General features: G+C 47.5%; 1 protein-coding gene across 5 annotated transcripts in view; it reads right to left on the bottom strand.

Moving 5' to 3' along the window:
- Sipa1l2 (signal induced proliferation associated 1 like 2) overlaps positions 1 to 17788 on the bottom strand; it is a 169932-nt gene that overhangs the window by 46986 nt on the left and 105158 nt on the right. For all 5 annotated transcript variants that reach the window (XM_052727791.1, XM_052727790.1, XM_052727792.1 and 2 more), the window contains exons 8-10: positions 13379 to 13536; positions 10310 to 10886; positions 6349 to 6623 (exon numbers count right to left, since the gene is read on the bottom strand). In XM_052727791.1, the coding sequence (XP_052583751.1) occupies positions 6349 to 6623; positions 10310 to 10886; positions 13379 to 13536 (1010 nt within the window). The remainder of the gene's footprint in view (positions 1 to 6348; positions 6624 to 10309; positions 10887 to 13378; positions 13537 to 17788) is intronic.

The raw sequence follows: 17788 nt of genomic DNA, 5'->3' as shown, positions 1-17788 counted from the left end.
GTAATCGCTGATATGTTAATCATTTTAATGTCTGTTATGCTAAGAGGTGTCTAATAGCTAAAAAAGAACCATTCCAAGTGACACAACAAGGGGGCAAGGCTAACTAATGTTCCTTCCTCTCTTGAGTTGTGAAGTCTTTCTGGTGCACAAGGCATAAAACTTCCTGCCAGGAGACAGCCACAGAAGGGACCTCCAGGCTGCAGAAGCTGCAAAGGCTAGGGTAGTGGCAGACCCAGGCAAAAGAGCTTAGGAACCAGCAATTGTCCTTTCAAGACACAGAAAGACACCTACAAGATAGGTGTACACACACACACACACACACACACACACACACACACACACACACACACAGAGACCAAAGCCTACTTGACTGATGGGGCACTTTAGGGAGATGTCTGGCATTGAATGGGTGGCACCACACTGAACAGGTGTGTGCCACACAGACGAGAGGCCTTCCGGCCCTGAGCAACTAACTACTCAGTTGCCTCCATTTCTTCATCAGTGGGCAGACTCTGAATCCCCAGGACCTGGCACAGAACTGGAAAGGCTCAGAAATCCTCATTGAAACTGGCTGCTTCCCTTTTCTTTTCTTAGAAAACTCAAGAGTGGAAAAAAATGTTTACTGCATAGTAACACTTCTAAGTTAAATGGAGAAGATTCCTGGTAGCTCATTCTGGACGAAGGGTTGTCTAAGAGGGAGCTCCCAGAGCTATCCACCATCTAGGCCATGGGTAACCTGGCCAGCAGGTGATGGCCAGCGTCACCCTCTGCATCCCTAGCAACAGTGTTACATGTGAAATGTAAAATGAGGTCGGCTAACGGGAGGGTGATGGTGTCTTACACACTGCCGCACACTTTTTGTTATCAAGTAAAAAGTTGTTGCTCTGGTTAGCAAAACTCTGTTTTAAATAGCCAAAACGTGCTCAAAAAGAACTGTGTTATGAATGCGGGACAGACTAGGGGCCCACCAGGGTGAAGAAGAGGCTGTTCTGTTAACAATGCAAGTGATCAGTAATTTTTGGCACAAATCTGTTGAGAGTTATGAACGAATGAACCAACAAACAAATAACTGCATGAATGAACAACTGAACAAATGAATGAATGAAATATGTAATTCATCAAAGGTTCTAAATTCCATGCTCTTACTTTGGGAAAGGACTCTGAGCATGTGCCAGGTGGCCAGGTGGCCACTACAACCTCAAGTCCTGAACTGTTTCTACATTTCATATCAAAATTCATTGGAGGGTTGGTAAGACAAGAGTAAACACAATACCTATTTTATTATCTATATAAATTAGAACTGTAATCTAAAACCTTACTTGAGCCCAGATTCAACTATCATACACACATGTGTACACAGAATACCAGGCCATTAAAATGGAGTTTTCTTCCTGTTCCTCATTTCCTCTCTTTCCCTCTTCCTGTACTTCAGAGTTGGGCAATCAGGCAACAGGAGACCAAATCACGATGCAGAAGCTTTAACTGTATAGAACACTGTGAGAGCAATCACTTTGACCAGAGGAGAAACCTCTGCTGTCCTGCAGCACATGGAAATGTGGACCCGTATCAACAAAACACAAGAATCACAGGAGCCAGATGTATGGTTTGGAGGGTCATTTCCATTTTTATTGGACATATTTAGTAAATTCACTAGCAATGTGTGACAAGTCATGCATGATTCTGGTGAGTCATTACTTCTCTTAGAAAGCAGCCTTTGAAGGATGCCTTTTCCCTAAAATGTCATTGACAGAATGTCACCTTTGAGGGTTAGGTCTGCCCCCCTCCCCCCCTGGAAAATAGAAAAAAATCTTAAAAAAAAAATCTTTGTGTGTGTAAATGTGGGTGCATGTGTGTCACAGCGCCCATAGAGAGGTCACAGGACATCCTTGGGTGTCTGTTCTCAACTTTCACCTGAGACTGGGTCTCTTGCTCACTGCTGCATACAACAGGCTAGCTGACCCATGAGCTCTGGGGATTTTCCTGCCTCTACCTCCTACCTTGCCATAGGAATGCTGGGATTAAAAACTAACCAGGGCTTGCTTCCCGTCTGTAGGGATCCAAACTCCCGTCCTCAGGCTTCCTGGCAAGCCCTTTACCACTGAGCAATTCCTCCAGTCAGAAGGACCTTAATTAGGCAGCTAGGGCAAGGGCAGATCTTGCCTGGTAGCCTGGGCAGCCTAGTCCTCCGCTCATTTCCATTTGAAGAGCGTTATTCCCATGTTGCCCCAGGCCACTCATTCCCAATGTGCATGAATTTACTCAAGGGCTCCAGCCCCAGCAGGAGATTCTTTAACAAGCCCCACCCCCACCGCCATCAAGAAATCAAAAAGTGGCTCTGCTGTCCTTTCAACTGGGAGCAGGGACAGCTGGATTGTCCTTAAGGCTGGGTCAGAAAAGGACTTCAAACACTCATGCTTTTGATGCAACACAAATACCTTCCCTACAGACGGCTTCAGTTAACTCAGCAGTGAAGAGCCATAACCAGGCACCTTCTGACCCAAGGGTAACCAGAAGTGCCCATTAACCTATAGGCCTCTCAGGCTGTGGGCGGAAGCAGATGGGCTCTGGGTCAAATGATTTTGTCACTGATACCCTGTAAGACTATTATTGAGCTGAGAGTCCAAAAGGAATGGAAGCATTTTTCACAGTGTTGATGAGGGCTAAAATTCCTTATAATTCATTAGTCTGACGATTTGTCATCCTCCTGGAACTTGCACTGAGGACAACTTCTGGGGGTGGGGGGGACGACCCACACAGATGTGTGCGCATGCACCTAACTGTTCATTTAAATTGTTTCTTTCCTCCCCAACAGACTCTTAAGAGCCAATTTTTGAAAGAAGATGGAAGTAATTGTCTAACCCACAAATCAAATGTGCTGTCAGAGCCTCTGGCAAGTCCTTGTGTCCTTAACTATAGGCTGTGGAACCAAAGCAAGCTGCCATTAACAAGAGTTTTCAGTTTTATTTACAAGACTTATTATTTGTTGACGTGCATGTACAGGCATGTGCAAGTACACATGTACATTCAGACACCGGGGGAGCCAGAAGAGGGCACTGGATCCTCAGGATTTAGAGGCAGTGTGGTTGTTTCCACCAAATGTGGGTACTGGAAACTAAACTCAAGTCTTTTGAGGGGAAGCAGGTGCTTGTCTCTTCATGCCCAGGTCTTTCAGATCTTTAAAGTTTGTCAAAGCATGGCTATGATTTCAGCACTTAAGAGGCTAAGGTGAGAAGATGGAGAGCTTAAGGCCAGCCTGGCCTACTATGTAGTGGGGGACTCCGCCCCGCCACCAAGAAAGCCAAACCAAATTCAACTCAATACAACAATGAGAACGGAGTCAACGGCTACCTATTCTTCTTTTAGCCTCTCTTCTCTGGTGTCTTAAAATGTCTACCAATGCAAGCTGGGAGTGACAAAACCTGTGGAATGGAGGGGTGGGATTACTGCCAGTTCAAGGCCAGCTGGTCTCAGAACTCCTGTGGGATGGAGGGGTAGGAATGTGGCTTGACACTTGTCTACCATTCTTGAGACCCGGATTTGATCTCTAGCAGCACACGCACACAGGTACACGTGTGCAACACATGCAATCTCTTTCCAATAGTGCCAACAGTCCAGGGCCTGACTGTGCCGGAACATGGCTGTGACACAAAGAATAGCACTTCTTGCACATGCCACAGCTCAAAGCTAGTGTGACAGGGGACTGCAGGTCACAGAAGATATCTGAATATAGCAAATACTGTTATCATGGCCCATAGATATCAGAAGTGAAAATGAATCAGGAAGAAATGAAAAGACTAACTTTAAAAAGGCTCCAATTCAGATTCACAAAGAACGGGGAAACAACGGAGAATCCCATTTGATGTGTGCTGGGCTTAAAACTCCAGAACCTTCTCCCGAAGGTGAAAACAGAAGACGGTGACTGTGTACTATAAAGCAGAAAGGGACCATGTGCTTGGGGAAGGGCATTAACAAAGGCAAAGCCTCTGAATAAATATCCTGGCTATTTTCAATTGCATTTAAAACAAAGAATTAATTATAGGCAGATCCAGGCAGATAAGAAAGTCTCTTTAGAGGAAAAACATGCTCTTGAGGAAAAGATAGCAGCAAAACATTCACACCATAGTTCTGTTTATTTGTTTTGGCTGAAAAACAATCCAATATTCCTTAGGAAATTCTATTCTTTGAAACTGTATGACTGAAATACCAGGCGTAATGAAAATGTTACTAATTTTATTATCCAACATTCTTGAAAGCTTTGAGAGTTTCTCACAGAGCAACAGCAGAGCGGACCTAGATAAGGCCTGGAAACTTTTTTACTTGATTCTGGAGTAGTCAGACTGAAGAGAGCCTGAAGACCTGACCCTCCCTACCAGGAATCACACGTATGTATTCCCATCATAGATGGGCGAAAAGTTACTGTGAAAGATGTTCACTTACAGGATACATGAGCCTTCTAGGAAGGCCGGAAGGAAGATGTGCTCCTAGTCCACCTGAGTCTTGTTCTTGTAAAATAGCTCTTTATCTTTCTTTATATATACATTAAAGTATAGTTCTTGGGGTCCCTTGGTGGGGTTGGGGGCGGGACTGATGAATGGACAGACAGACAGTCACACAGATGGGTCTAATGGTCAACATTGGGCAAGGCGAGGCTATAAGAAACCTCTGGGGGGCTTTGCAGGGTTAGCCCTTTAACACTAAGAGGGATTTCAGCTCTTTAAGCCTTTATCTTATAAACATATTGGGCAAATATAGGGAACACGGCCATTGAAAGGCTAGGGCTGTAGCTCAGGGGTGGAGTCCACGCCTAGTGTGCACAGGCCCCTGGTTCCATCCCCAACCTCACAAAAACAAACACATCAGGCTGCATGCAAATGCTAAACCTAATCCAATGGACTTTACAAACTTTGGCATGTTAACTGCAGAGACCAAGATGACACAGGAGCCGTTTGTTTTCTAAAAGATTCCCAGTTAGGGCCAAGCTCCCCAAAAGAGCAGCCATTAGAGCCACCTGTGGTTAATTAAACTGAATTAATTAAAGTGAAAAACTCAGTCACACTTCAAGTGTGTGACAGCTGCATGTGGCCTGGGCATGGCACACATGCAACAGGCATGTGCCCCTGGGAGGAGGGAGGAAGGATACCCCGTGTCATGAGTCCAGAAGGTACCGACGGCCAACCTACTGTCTGCAGGAGAAAGTCCCTCTTTGAAGATGACAGAAACCTGAGTGGATTTAAAGCTGTCTCCCCACCCCCAACATTAACTATGCTAGAAAGTTCTAAATGTTTTAAGAGGTCTTATTATTCGAGCTTTACAAAAAAACCATCCAAGCTAGGTGCCACAGGGTCCCTATGTTGCAGATGTGGAAAGAACTTTAGAATGTCTGTGTCCCCCATAAGCACGCAGCAGAAGCCATAGACCTTGGCTCCTCCATCCTCCCAAGAGGTAAGCTTCAGAATCTGCCTCATGACTCTACCTGAATGGAGACACAAGCTGCGTGGGAGATATGGCCACCAGAGACCCACCACACCAACATGGGCTATGGTCTGCAGGGAGCATGGTCCTAACTAGTGTCCTCTGTCCTATGGTCTGATTGGCAAGTCAAACTTCTGACACTGAAACATGACCTTGTCATCCACACATGTACACTAAAAGAAACACACACACACACACACACACACACACACACACACACACACACATGCTAATGTTTTAAATATATTTACAATTCGTAGCAGTCTTTGCTTGAGGTGCATGTGGTTCCCAGGCCACAGGTTAGACACACGTGGTGTGTTTCCTTGAGGCTAAGTGCCATGACTATCTGTCAGTAGCAGACAGGCCACTCCCACTCCCACTCCTGCCCCTTCTCACCACCTGTATACTTCTGGCCCTCCAGTGGAGCAACCTCACTTCCTGGTTTTCAGGACAGGTTACAAAGATACCCTGGACCCACTTGACACCTCTGCAGCATCAGCTTGAGAGCAGCATGGCCTCCAGAATCTACCTGCTGTCCCACATTCCTTCAGACGGGCAGCCTGTTGCTATCCATCTTGTTGATTAATTTGAAATGTGCAGGTTGCATGTGAAGGGTGTGCTGTGCACACTCAAGTCTCCATAGGCCAGGTGAGTCCAATGGACCACTCCCCTGGTCTGTGGTGACTCAGTTTCACAGAGTCAATACACTGTGACACTCTTTAGAGTCATAACCTATCAGTGACTACACATCACCTGCCCATCTAAAGTTCTTTAACCATTGCACTCACAGAGACATCTGACTGGCTCTCTGAGGATCCTGCAGGCAGGGAGGAATGTGTCTGTGATGGTGCACACTGCCCAGCCGCCTGGTCTTACCTGCGGGGAGAGCCATCCTCATGGGGGTGGATGATGACCACCTTCACAGTCACGGACGTCCGCAGCAGGTCAATCATCTGCTCATGGGTCAGGGTGGCCACAGCCACCTTGCAGATCTCCACGAGGCGGCTCCCTTGGCGAAGGCCCGCTTTCCAGGCAAAGCCAAAAGGTTCTACATCGGCAACAATTCCTTCAAAGTTCACATGGAAGCCGAGCTGGCCCAGTCCGTTCCTCCTCAGGGTCATTTCCACAGTTTCGCAGCCTCTTGTCACTATCTAAGAGGGAAGGAAGCTGTTAGACACAGGTTTGGTCTTTCTCTCTGGCTACACGGGACCCTACTGGGGACCCACACACATAATCTGAGTGAGTGCCCCCCTCCCCCGGCTCTATCCCCAATCACACACCCCCCCCCAAATGATCCGAGAAGACATCTGAATCCAGAGTTTACCATGGTTGCCCTTGACAAAGAGCAACAAAAGCAAAGCCCCAGTTTCAGTCTTCAGACCACGGAGGGCATAGCAGGCAGCCTGGCTCTTGAGAAGCCGCGACCAGCAGTCTGTGAGCTTTGCATGTGTGTGCCATCCCTCCACTCCCTGACAGTTATCAGGACTCGGAAGCACTGAATTCTACTCTCCTATATAGATTATAGCCAGAGACAGAATGAGACGACCTTGTTCTTTCTGTCTCAATCATCAAACTCTAAGGTCTACTGGATACTTTGATGTAACTCAAAAGAAAACAACAACAAAACATGGCCCAGAGTTCTCACACTCGGTCACTACCCCCGTGTTCAGGAAGGGCCCAGGGGAGACTGGACTGTGAGAAAACCCTTAGCTGTTCTTCACTCACTGGTCTGAAGACTTCTAGTCTGTCCCGTCGTCAGGCCTCCTGGGAGCGACCACCCATGTCCATCTGGTACCAAGGGCCCTTTTGATCAACATGGGGCTTGTAGGTGGCAGAGGGACCCTCTGTTCCTGCGGCCACCTTTCCTTCTCTCACCTACGCCCTGGAGGCTAAGGGTCACCCCAGGCAGTTCCAGTGACACTCCTCTGGAAGACTAGGAGTCTGCACAGCACCCCAAGAAGAACATGAGAGAGCCAGTTCAGTGGCTTGGTGCTGCAAGTGAGGTAATTAGTCACGGTAACCCTCTGAGGCACTGATGCAATGTGGCTTGCAACGCCATGAAAGGAAAAGCCGGCTCATTAAACATCATTTGAAGATGATGACATCATTTTTTTTTTTTTTGTGGGAAATTTCAAGTTGGGAGGTATCATCCCCCCATCTCCAAAGCCCTGGGGGCAGTGTATGGAGTTTCAGTTCAGTAAACTCCGTTTCCAGGAACCTGGCTCTCAACACATGCATTCCTATTAACGAGCCCCGTGGCTGTGAGTACAGCTGGGGAGCTGTGGCTTGCTCCCTGCATCAGCATCTGGCCTAGGTTTCCATGGTTACAAAAGTGCACACACTGCCAGTTGGCTTCTCCGAGACCAGCGTGATGCTGGGGACTCAGCAGAAAGGGGACACTCGTGTCAGAGAGGAGTGAGATTCCAAAAGGTTCACGTTTTCAATGATCTGAATTAATTTCAAACTGCTAACAGCAATTCCGTAGTGTCCAACCTCGATAGACATTTTCTTCACCTCTTTTTCAACTTTTGTTCTAAGCAGCCCTAACACAGGCGGCATCTAACTCGCCTGCGCGCTGGGCAGATATGAATGCAACTGCTACCTGAAATTCACTATGAGGCACTAGACGGAAGAGCATCGGCCAGGTTTTGTTTCTGACTTCCTCCCCTTCATTATCATATTATTATTGTCTCCTGCTTTCAGACATTCCTGAAGTCAGACCAAGGACTCCTTGTTTCTGGAGTGCTCCACATACTTACGCAGACTCAGTAACCTGGGGAAAAGAGCGGTATCCCATCCATGTACCTGGGAACAGCTACATAATTTGTGGGGCCCACTGGACAACACAAATGTAGGGTCTTTACTCAAAATCTATTAGGAGCTGAACGTGTGACAGGGGACCTCTATCCAACAATGGCCCTTCTCAGGATGCCTTTCCAGGACTCAGATGGCATACCCAAGGTCCCTCTGGGAGTGAGCTCTCCCCCACTCCTGTATGAACAATGTACACTTCTGGCTGTACTCTGTATCAAAGGCAACAGACAGTAAGTGCACCACGTATAAAAAACCGGTGTCCCTACCAGCTCTGACACGATGGTCTTCTGTAGACATTGTCTGCAGTGACTGTAACCACTCCAATACTGACCAGTGCTAACTGATTTTACTCTTTCTCACACTGGCCTTCTGATAGTGAAAGAGAGACTCACCCTCTGTGGGAAGAAAGGACAGGAAGGACTCCATATCCTTGTTTAATGAGTCTCCGTTGACTATGTGATACATCCTCCTTGGGAAAGGAGTTAATAATGAGATGTTTTATGGCCCAAACATGCTTTGTTCTTATATTACACCAAGAAATCCAAACAGCAAATTTATTGCTGTTGCTCTACTGTACACACCCAAAGAGAATTTGAATTTGCTTTGTTAAAGTTGGGAACAAAAATGTGACTGTTTCACATCTTTGGCACAATGTAGGGGTTTGGGGGTTAAAAATCACATTAAGCCATGGTGACACACACTTATAATCCCAGCACTTGGGACACTGAGGCAAGAGGATCTTAAGTTTGAAGCTGGCCTGGGATATACTGTAAGCTCCAGACAGTCTGAGTTACATGGCAAGACCCCATCTTTTTTTTTTTTTTTTTGAGACAGGGTTTCTCTGAGTAACAACTCTGGCTGCTCTGGAACTTGCTTTGTAAACCAAGCTGGTCTCAAACTCACAGAGATCTGCCTTCGGATTAAAGGCATGCACCATCAATGCCTGGCTAGACCCCATCTTTTATCTTGATATGTGTGTGCATGTGGGTGCATGTATATGTGTATGGAGACCAGAGGTCAATCTTGGGTGTCAGTCCTCAGGAGATGTCTACCTTGGTTTTTGAGATGAGTCTCTTTATTATATTATTATTATAACCTGATTTAGGTGAGGCTGGCTGGTCAGCAGGCCCCAGGGATTCCCCTATCTCTGCCTCCTCAGTATTGGGATTACAGGTGCAGGGCACCATGCCTGTTTCCACGTGTGCTCAGGATGTAATATGGGTCCTCATGCTTGTGTGGGGAGCTCTTTACCAGCTGACTCATCTGCCCCACCCAGCCCCAAGGAATCCTATCTCTTTTAGAAGTCTCTTTGAAGACGGATGACTTTTCTCATTTTTTTAGGTTTTTCTAATTTAATGCCCACGTTTGTGAAATACGAGAGATTAACATATTTAAATCAAAACATTTGTTATACAAACACACACAAAGGGAGCAGGAGAGAGGACCCAGTCGCTAGCAGACAGCAATTCTGTGTTTTTTAAGGTGTGTTGTGTCCATCACATAAACATATAAAAAATTCTCCTGGTTTTTCTTCAATGATTACGGAAACGGTTCTTTTGAAGTTGGTTCAGCTTTTCTTCTCATGTGGTTGTGGGTGGCTTCTTGGTGGTTAATGACTCTCATTAAAAAACAACCAGCAGGGCTGGGGGTGTGGCTCAGTGGGTGGAGTGCTCAACTACCATGCATGAGCCCCTGGGTGCGATCTCCAGCACCACATAAAACCGGATATGGTAGATCACGGCTGTAAGCACAGCACTCACCAAGTGAAAGAGACGGGCGGATTAGAAGTCCAAGGTCACCCTTGGCTACGTGGTGAGTTCAAAACTGGCCTGAATCTGGGAGACCTTATCTCAAAAGAAAAACAAAACAAACAAACAAACGAAAGAACGCAGCCCTCACTGGAACAGCTTCTGACTGCCCAAGCCTGAAATCACCGGTGGAGTCGTGTCCGTCCGTCCCCCCCCCCCCCCCCCCCCCCCCGCACTATGACGTACAGACAGTGGAAGACACAAGCCATACTCACCACGAGCCGCTGCACTATCTCTCGGATGTCTTCGGAACAGTTATCCACTGAGGACAGCAGGATGCACTCTCCCCTTTCATAGAAGACTTTGATGCTCACTAAGCCAGAGGTCCAGCCAATCACATCCCTGCAGGAACAGTTAAACACAACATTCTTGGAGTCCTTCTCTATCAGCATGATGAACTCGTTAGAGATCCCAAGCAGACACTCAATGTCCGCTGATTGGCCGAAGTCCCGTGCCACCACGTGCCACATGATGGCCCCGATGCTGAACAGGTGTGCATCCTTCCTCGGTTTGACACGTTCCTTCTTCTTTGCACCCAGAGTGATGAAGCTGAATTTCGCAGAAGTGTCCACTGTGGCGGTCGTGACAAAGTTCTCAGCCAAGTCCTTCAAGTATTCTTGCCTCGTTCGAGTAGCCATGGCCCGGAATTTTTCTGACTTATGGGCTGCGTTTTCTGCATTGATTACTTTGGCTAAAAGGAAGTCCCGGAACACGGCTGACTTTGGAAAAGTTACACCTTTGGGGATTGGGGGACCGAAGGGAGGGACATCCTTTGACCTGGAAACGCCAACGCTGAGGAAGAAAGAAAAATGAAATGAGCGGAGTCATGGCTCTCTCTTTCCTTCTTTAAGGTGACAGGTCCCCACACATGCTGGTTAGCCCATCTATTTTGTAGACTCTTATTATTCTAATTTTAAAAGGATCAATGGACCTATTGGGGTGCCACCAAATATTTGAGACACTCTATTGGCTTTCATTTGAACCAAATCAGTAAATATTAAATGAGTGGCTACATTCTGATTTTTTAAAAGCCAGTGACTCTCAGAAGAACCAAAACATTCCATTATCTACACAGAAGAACAATGAGAAGTGCTATGCTCTATAAAAGATGTATGCTGGTTTAGAAAATAGTCCTCCCATAGTAATTTAACTAGCACCAAAAAAAAAAAAAAGAAAGAAAAGAAAAATATACGTGCCTCCAAAGTATTTTGTGCTAACAAATCATCTCACAGTATAGAACAGAAGACAGGACATGATGCAAGAATAAAGGCAGGAAGTACTTTCAAATACCTGCTGTGGTCTAAATGGGAAATGTCCTCACAGGCTCATGTGTTTAAATACTCGGTCCCCAGCTAGTGGGACCTTGTGGACATGGAGCATAGCTGGTAGTTGCCCACCACCAGGGGCAGGCCTTAAAGGTGACATCTTCACCTTCAGCCAGAGCACTCTGCATGTGGGACATCAAGGTGTGAGGAGTCCCTGCCATACCTCCCTGACTAGGACAGGTGGAAACTGTGAGCCAAAACAAGTCTTTAACCCTTAGAGTGCCTGTCAGCCATGTTGTCATAACAACAAGAAAAGTAACCAAAATGCTTGCTTTGATTAAAAATAGCATCCAGGCCGGGCGGTGGTGGCGCACGCCTTTAATCCCAGCACTCGGGAGGCAGAGCCAGGTGGATCTCTGTGAGTTCGAGGCCAGCCTGGGCTACCAAGCGAGTCCCAGGAAAGGCGCAAAGCTACACAGAGAAACCCTGTCTCGAAAAACGAAAAAAAAAAAAAAATAGCATCCAATAAAACAGTACCAAAATGATAAAGCTGTAGACCTGGCCTATTGCTGAGGAAGGCTCCAGAAACTCCTGAGATGTGACTTACTATGCTTGCACCAATACCACTCGGTTTAAGCAGTGTTTATATAGAACACACATTACATATTCTCTGGCTATCCCTTTCTTCAGGTAGGCCAGTGGCCTAGACCAGAGGTGCATCAACAGTCATCACTTGAGGAAAGCTTGACCTTGTGTTTGACTCCAGGCCTCATGAAGGAGATCCTTCACAGTGGGCCAGAGATTCCTCATGATTTGCAAGTTGATTAGGCGGTAAGCTAGGAACCAGTGGTTTCCAGGGTGTTTTCAAACGGGCTGCACATGGGGCAGGGCCAGAGTGCTCAGACTGGTGTCGTGCCTGTGGGGCGGGGCCTCTAGCTTCCCAGGGCTTTGCTGTCCACGAGGACAGGTGGCATCCCTTTGCTCAATTTAAGTTAATTCTGCAGCATACTCCTTTTCCTCAGTGGGTGTGGGAGTCCTCCACGTTAAGACAAGGAATTGAAGGATAAGAAAAGCAGAGAGACTCAGTGGTTAGAGCACGTGCTGCACAAACCTGAGGACCAGAGTTCGGATCCCCAGAAACTGGACCAGTGAGCTCTGGACTTAACTGAGAGACCCTGCCTTGGTGAATAAGGGAGAAGAGCCACCAAGGAAGACTCCTGACATTAACCTTGGTCCTCTATTTGCATGCACACATACACATACATGTGGATACTCTCAGAAGTGTGCCCATACATGCAAAACAGGCACACACACGCACACACATGATGAAAATGGAAAAGTTAAGAGAAAAGGAAAATAAAGAAGCCCCATACCCCAACACAAGCAGTAAGGCAGGGGCACTCCCATCATCACACAGAGCAGTCATTCATCCTAGTCACCGCCTAGGACAGCGCCCCAGATAGGAGCCAGGACTCAAAGCAGGCCTAGTGAAGATGGTCTTGGGGCCTTAAAGTCACAAGGCAAGTGGGTGCTGGGTCTCAGTGGCTCTGCCTGGGCGTCTCTAGGATTTCACCTGTCATTCATTTCCCTAACAGGCCACCCCACCTAGCTGAGAGGCTGGTGACAGCCATGGGCCCTGGTGCAGTCTCTCAGGAAAGCAGAAAATGGAACCCCACTACTCTGAGTAGCCAGGTACTTCCTTCTTCAATGGAGGGAGGCAACTACTGCTCACAAAAATGTAATCAGAATGAGGAAGGCTAGGAAATGTAGCTCTGTGGGAGATTACATGCCTAGCACACACAAAGTAGTCCTGGCTTCAATTGCCAGCACTATCAAAAGTAAATAAAAATTGTTATCAGGTAGGTTACAATCCCAGCACTTGGGAGGTTGAGTTCCCGGCCAGCCTAGGCTACACAGTGGAAGAGGAGAGAGGAGGGACAAATGGAGGGAGGGAAATTCAGTAGTTATGGGTGCAGGAGAAGAACTGAAAGCCAAATGGGAGGCAGGGCCCAGGCTCACCTGTAGCACACGTTCTCTGTGCAGGGGTTGTGCACCCTCACTATGACAAAGACATGCTGGAAGTGCGAGCGGATGTTCTTGGGGGTGAACGGGAGGGCACCAGGCTCCTGGAAGACGATGGTGACAATGTCGTTCCCAATGTGCCTCTTCCTCAGAAGCTGTGCAGGGAAGGAAACACCCAGAGTGACACAAAATACACTGATAGAGACAACCTGCTCGTCCTCAGCTGAGGAAGGAACAGGGAGAAGTGGAGCCCTTCCTGGGTTCCAATGGCCTTGAGCATCTTGACAGCTGGGTGTCACAAGCAGAAGACCCTCAGGAACAGAAATCTAAACACCCAAGGTCATCAGAGAGAGCATGACATGGGCCCCTGGGAGGGAAGTGGGCTATCCTCTGCTACAACTCCAGCTATCCATTTTACTTAGAAATCTACTTCTATTTTCTTTCCTTTTATCTTATCCAGCTGTATCTTTCATTATAAAAGAGCATACTAGTGCTCAATATACTTGTAAGACAAGTTATAGTTTAAGCACTTCAACTCAGAGGAGGAGACAGGGTTCAGGGAGGGGTGACCTACTATACACATATCCTGGCTCCCATGCTGGCTTGCATTTCTAAGAAAACCAGGAGGCTGCCTCCATGGGTAGCATAGGTCTTCAAACTAATTAACTGAAACTAGGCTTTTTGATATGATCCATATTAATTAATGAATGCAGAATTCCACTACACGAGCAGCTAGAAAACCCTATCTCTTATAATCTTATAAAACTGAAAGTCCAGGGGAGAGGAAGAAGCCAGAGTTGCTTCTGACATCACTTCTGCCAAGAATGCTCTTCATTCCAAGCTCTTTCTGGATAGTTCCTGTGTCGATGTGCAATGAGGTCTTGGCACACCTCACCCGGACAATCCTCTCTGCTCCTGAGGCTTGGATCTGAAATATCTCCCCAAACCTCAAGCAGGAGAGCTTTGTCCCCGTTCAGCAGAGCTCACAGGGGCACTCTGGCAAAGTGAGGGAGTCCCCAGGACTCTGACCTCCAGTGGATAAATCTATGGAAGGACTCATAATGGAAAGCACTACTGGGAAAGGGTGAAAATGAGGAGGTGGGGCCTGGTTGGAGGAAGCAGGACACTGTGGGAGGGCCCTGGAGGGCATATCTTGTATCCTGCCTCCAGTCTTCCAGATGCTATGAGGTACATAGCTTTCCTCTGACATGCGCTCCTACCTCACCACAGAGACCAGAAACACAGAAAGAAGCAAGTGACCATGGACTGAAACACTGGAAGGTGTGTGTTATGATAAACCTTTTCCTTGTCCACATTGACTTTCTCGGACGTTTTGATAGTGAGAAGTCTGTCAAGGCTGCATCTCCACTCTACCCTCATACCTAGGTCACCCAGGCGCCACTCTCTTCCACTGGCTGGTTCATGTTCCTATATAGGTTGTGGTCTTCCCAAGGACAGGAGACAACCTGACTGGCTTCCTGACTTCCAAAGGCATGCACAGCACCAAGTAGGCACCCAATGCACATTTGCTAAATGAATAAATGAGGCACACAACCCTTACACTGTGCATTCAAACCATGCTCACCTTCCAGTGACTACATGCCAAGAGCCTCCCCCCCCCCCCCCACATACACACAGGAGGCCCCCCTGGAAATACAGGCAAGCAGCATGGAAGTGAGCCCCCTCCACTTCAGATGCAGCCAGTCACCCCCCAAAGAGCGGGTGCCATCACTGCAGGACTGTGCCCATCTCCAGCAGTAAATCTCCCTTCACTGGCAACAACAAAGATCATGGCCTTGCCCTACGGAACATGTTTCATGGTCCAGGGCATCAAGTTCAACTTTTAAAACCTTTTAAACTCACAAATAAAAAGGAGCCATAGTGAGTTCCCTGGCTTTTACCTTAACCCACAAAGAGCCCAGGAAGTGAAAATGCAAAGCTCCTCCTCAGAGTCCTCCAGGGGCCAGTGAGACCCATGGTCACAGCTGAGAAGAGTCCCACTTATACCCTGTGGTTAACTTTCTCATCACAGGGAACTCAATGTACTGCCAGAGAAGTCTTGAAACATGTATTAATACACGGTAGCAGGTCTACTGAGCCTCCCTGTTCAAGTTCACAATTTTAACAGACTTTGATATATCTCTAAGTAAAATGTACCATTTCAAATTCACACGAAGAAAACTACAGTAAAAACTACATTAGGCAAAACAGTTCTCTCCTCTTCCCTGATACCTGAAAAGCTTATTTTCACATGTGACCAGAGACAAGAAGATCAGGAATGAAGCAACTGTTAAAGGAGAAATAGGCCTGCTGCTGTGGTTGGACACGGCTGTGGAATACAGAACACAAAAGCCTGTCCTGCACCTCATTCATTTAGTTTCCAAAGCACAGGCCATCTTAGACTGATGGCAGAGCTAAGACAGCCGAAGGCTTGGCAGGGGCTCGGCACCACACCAGTCCAGAGCACTCACTGTACACCGTGTCCCTTGGCACTCAATGACTGAGCTACGAGCATGCGGCATACAGTAGGACCCTGTCTCAAAGCACCAACACACCAACAGAGGCAGACAGCCTCATACAGTTAAACAAGGCCTGTCTTCCCAAAGACGGCCTTTCTCGCTCCTCACAGAAGCACAAAAGTTAGCTGGTAGCTCTTGGTTCCCATCAGCAAGTCCACCTCCAATTTAACTGATGTTTCAAACACTCATCACTGATTTACCATCTCATACGACCGACCGTTCTTTACTGACAGCAAGAGGAAATGTACAAACCAGCCAAGCAATGATACTGTACGGATAAAAATGAAGACACAGAGCAGAGCGTGGATTTTCAGTGCCTTCCTGACAAGGCCAAGATGGAAACAGGCCTCTCTCAGCCCTCAGCTTCCACAGCAGCCCTCAAGCTGGTGTCATTCCTCTGCAGGGGTGGGGAAGAGGCAAACCAAAGAGCCATGTCTATGCTGTATCCTGGCAGACAGTGTCAGTCAGGGGGATACAGGCATCACTGTGATCTGCTCAGAGAACACTCAACAAGCCAGGCTGCTCTAGGATCCAAGTGCTCATCAGCTGTAGCAACCAGGACCCAGAAGGTGCAAAACCCTTCACAGCAGGGCCTGGAGCCAGTCCAACACAGCCCAACCCAACCCAAGCATTGCAGCCTGTAAGTCCACTATGAGCATAATACAAAAACCCCAAGGGCCTGGTCACTCCTGAGGAATTCACAGGGTTTGATGCCCCTTCCGGTCAGGGCCACCTGAACTTCGCATATGCACTAAGAAAGAAAAGGTTACAGTGTGCCAGGCACTGAGCTGTCTCCTCTTTCATGAGCCTACTCTGAGGAAAGGGTGTCTCTGCCAAGGTGAGGTTTGAAGTTGCCTTGTGAAGTTCTTGGTGATGACGTCACATGCTGGCTGAGCCGTGGTTTGGTCAGAGAAGGGGCGCACAGGAAACTCAGCCTTAGGAGAGACTAGTGTGAGCTTATCCTGTGTAGAGATTTGGGGTCCAGGGGCCAGTAAAGCGTCTCCTGTGGGAAGAGCTCAGGCCTGCTGAATGTTCCCAGGACTTTACTTCCTCAACAAGCAGCTCCCAGATTGATTTATTACAGGCACAAACACACGAAATCAGATCCTCTGAGGACAAGCCTGGACCAGTTAGCAAGTTACAAACACTCTGGTGCTACTAAGACCAGGGGTACAGGCAGAGTTGGGGTTCCAGCTGGGCGGAGTCCGATGGCAGTTACCATGAGACTGGCCCTTCAGACTTTTCTGCTTTTGCTATTAAGTTTGTGGGCATTATTTGCGGGATGAGAGAAATGGGAAGAATCAGGAGAACCTGTGGCAAAATTTTAATAGCCATGCCCATGATCAGAGAGTGCCACTGTTTTGCTAAACCCAGAACATCCTGCCAGCAGCTTGCAATCAGCAAAGTCTACCAAATTCCTGGGTGAAGAAAGTCGTCAAAACTATTGAGGCATCCAGATCTTTAGCAATGGGGGCAAAGCCAACATGCTAATTTAGTCACCTAAGATACCCATGAGCCACACCTATGGGATTATACAACAGTAACAATAAAATTTGGGCATACTGCACATGATGCTGTTCAGGGACTGAGAGCTGGGACTGGCAGTGAAGGCTGGTAATCCCAGGAATCTAGGGACAGATCTTCCAAAGATGAAGGGGGAAGAACAGTAAATACTAGAAAATGCTGTGGGTCATTCAGGAAGGTCAAGGACCGAGCTAAGAGTCTAAGGAAAACGTTCAGCTGGGGAGTGCCGAGAAGAGGGGGAGGGGCGAAGTATGAAGCACTATTCCTCAGGGCAAAACCCAGTGGTTTTCCTAGCTGAAGGACCTTTGGGGCTTAAAACTAGTGGGAGGGGGAAGAGGCAGCTGGTTTCTTCTTTGGGGAAAAA

The sequence above is a fragment of the Peromyscus californicus genome, unplaced genomic scaffold (assembly GCF_007827085.1).
Source record: "Peromyscus californicus insignis strain IS unplaced genomic scaffold, ASM782708v3 Scaffold_8__1_contigs__length_139910024, whole genome shotgun sequence".
NCBI classification, from domain to species: domain Eukaryota; kingdom Metazoa; phylum Chordata; class Mammalia; order Rodentia; family Cricetidae; genus Peromyscus; species Peromyscus californicus.
This window is presented reverse-complemented; position numbering and strand designations above follow the sequence as displayed.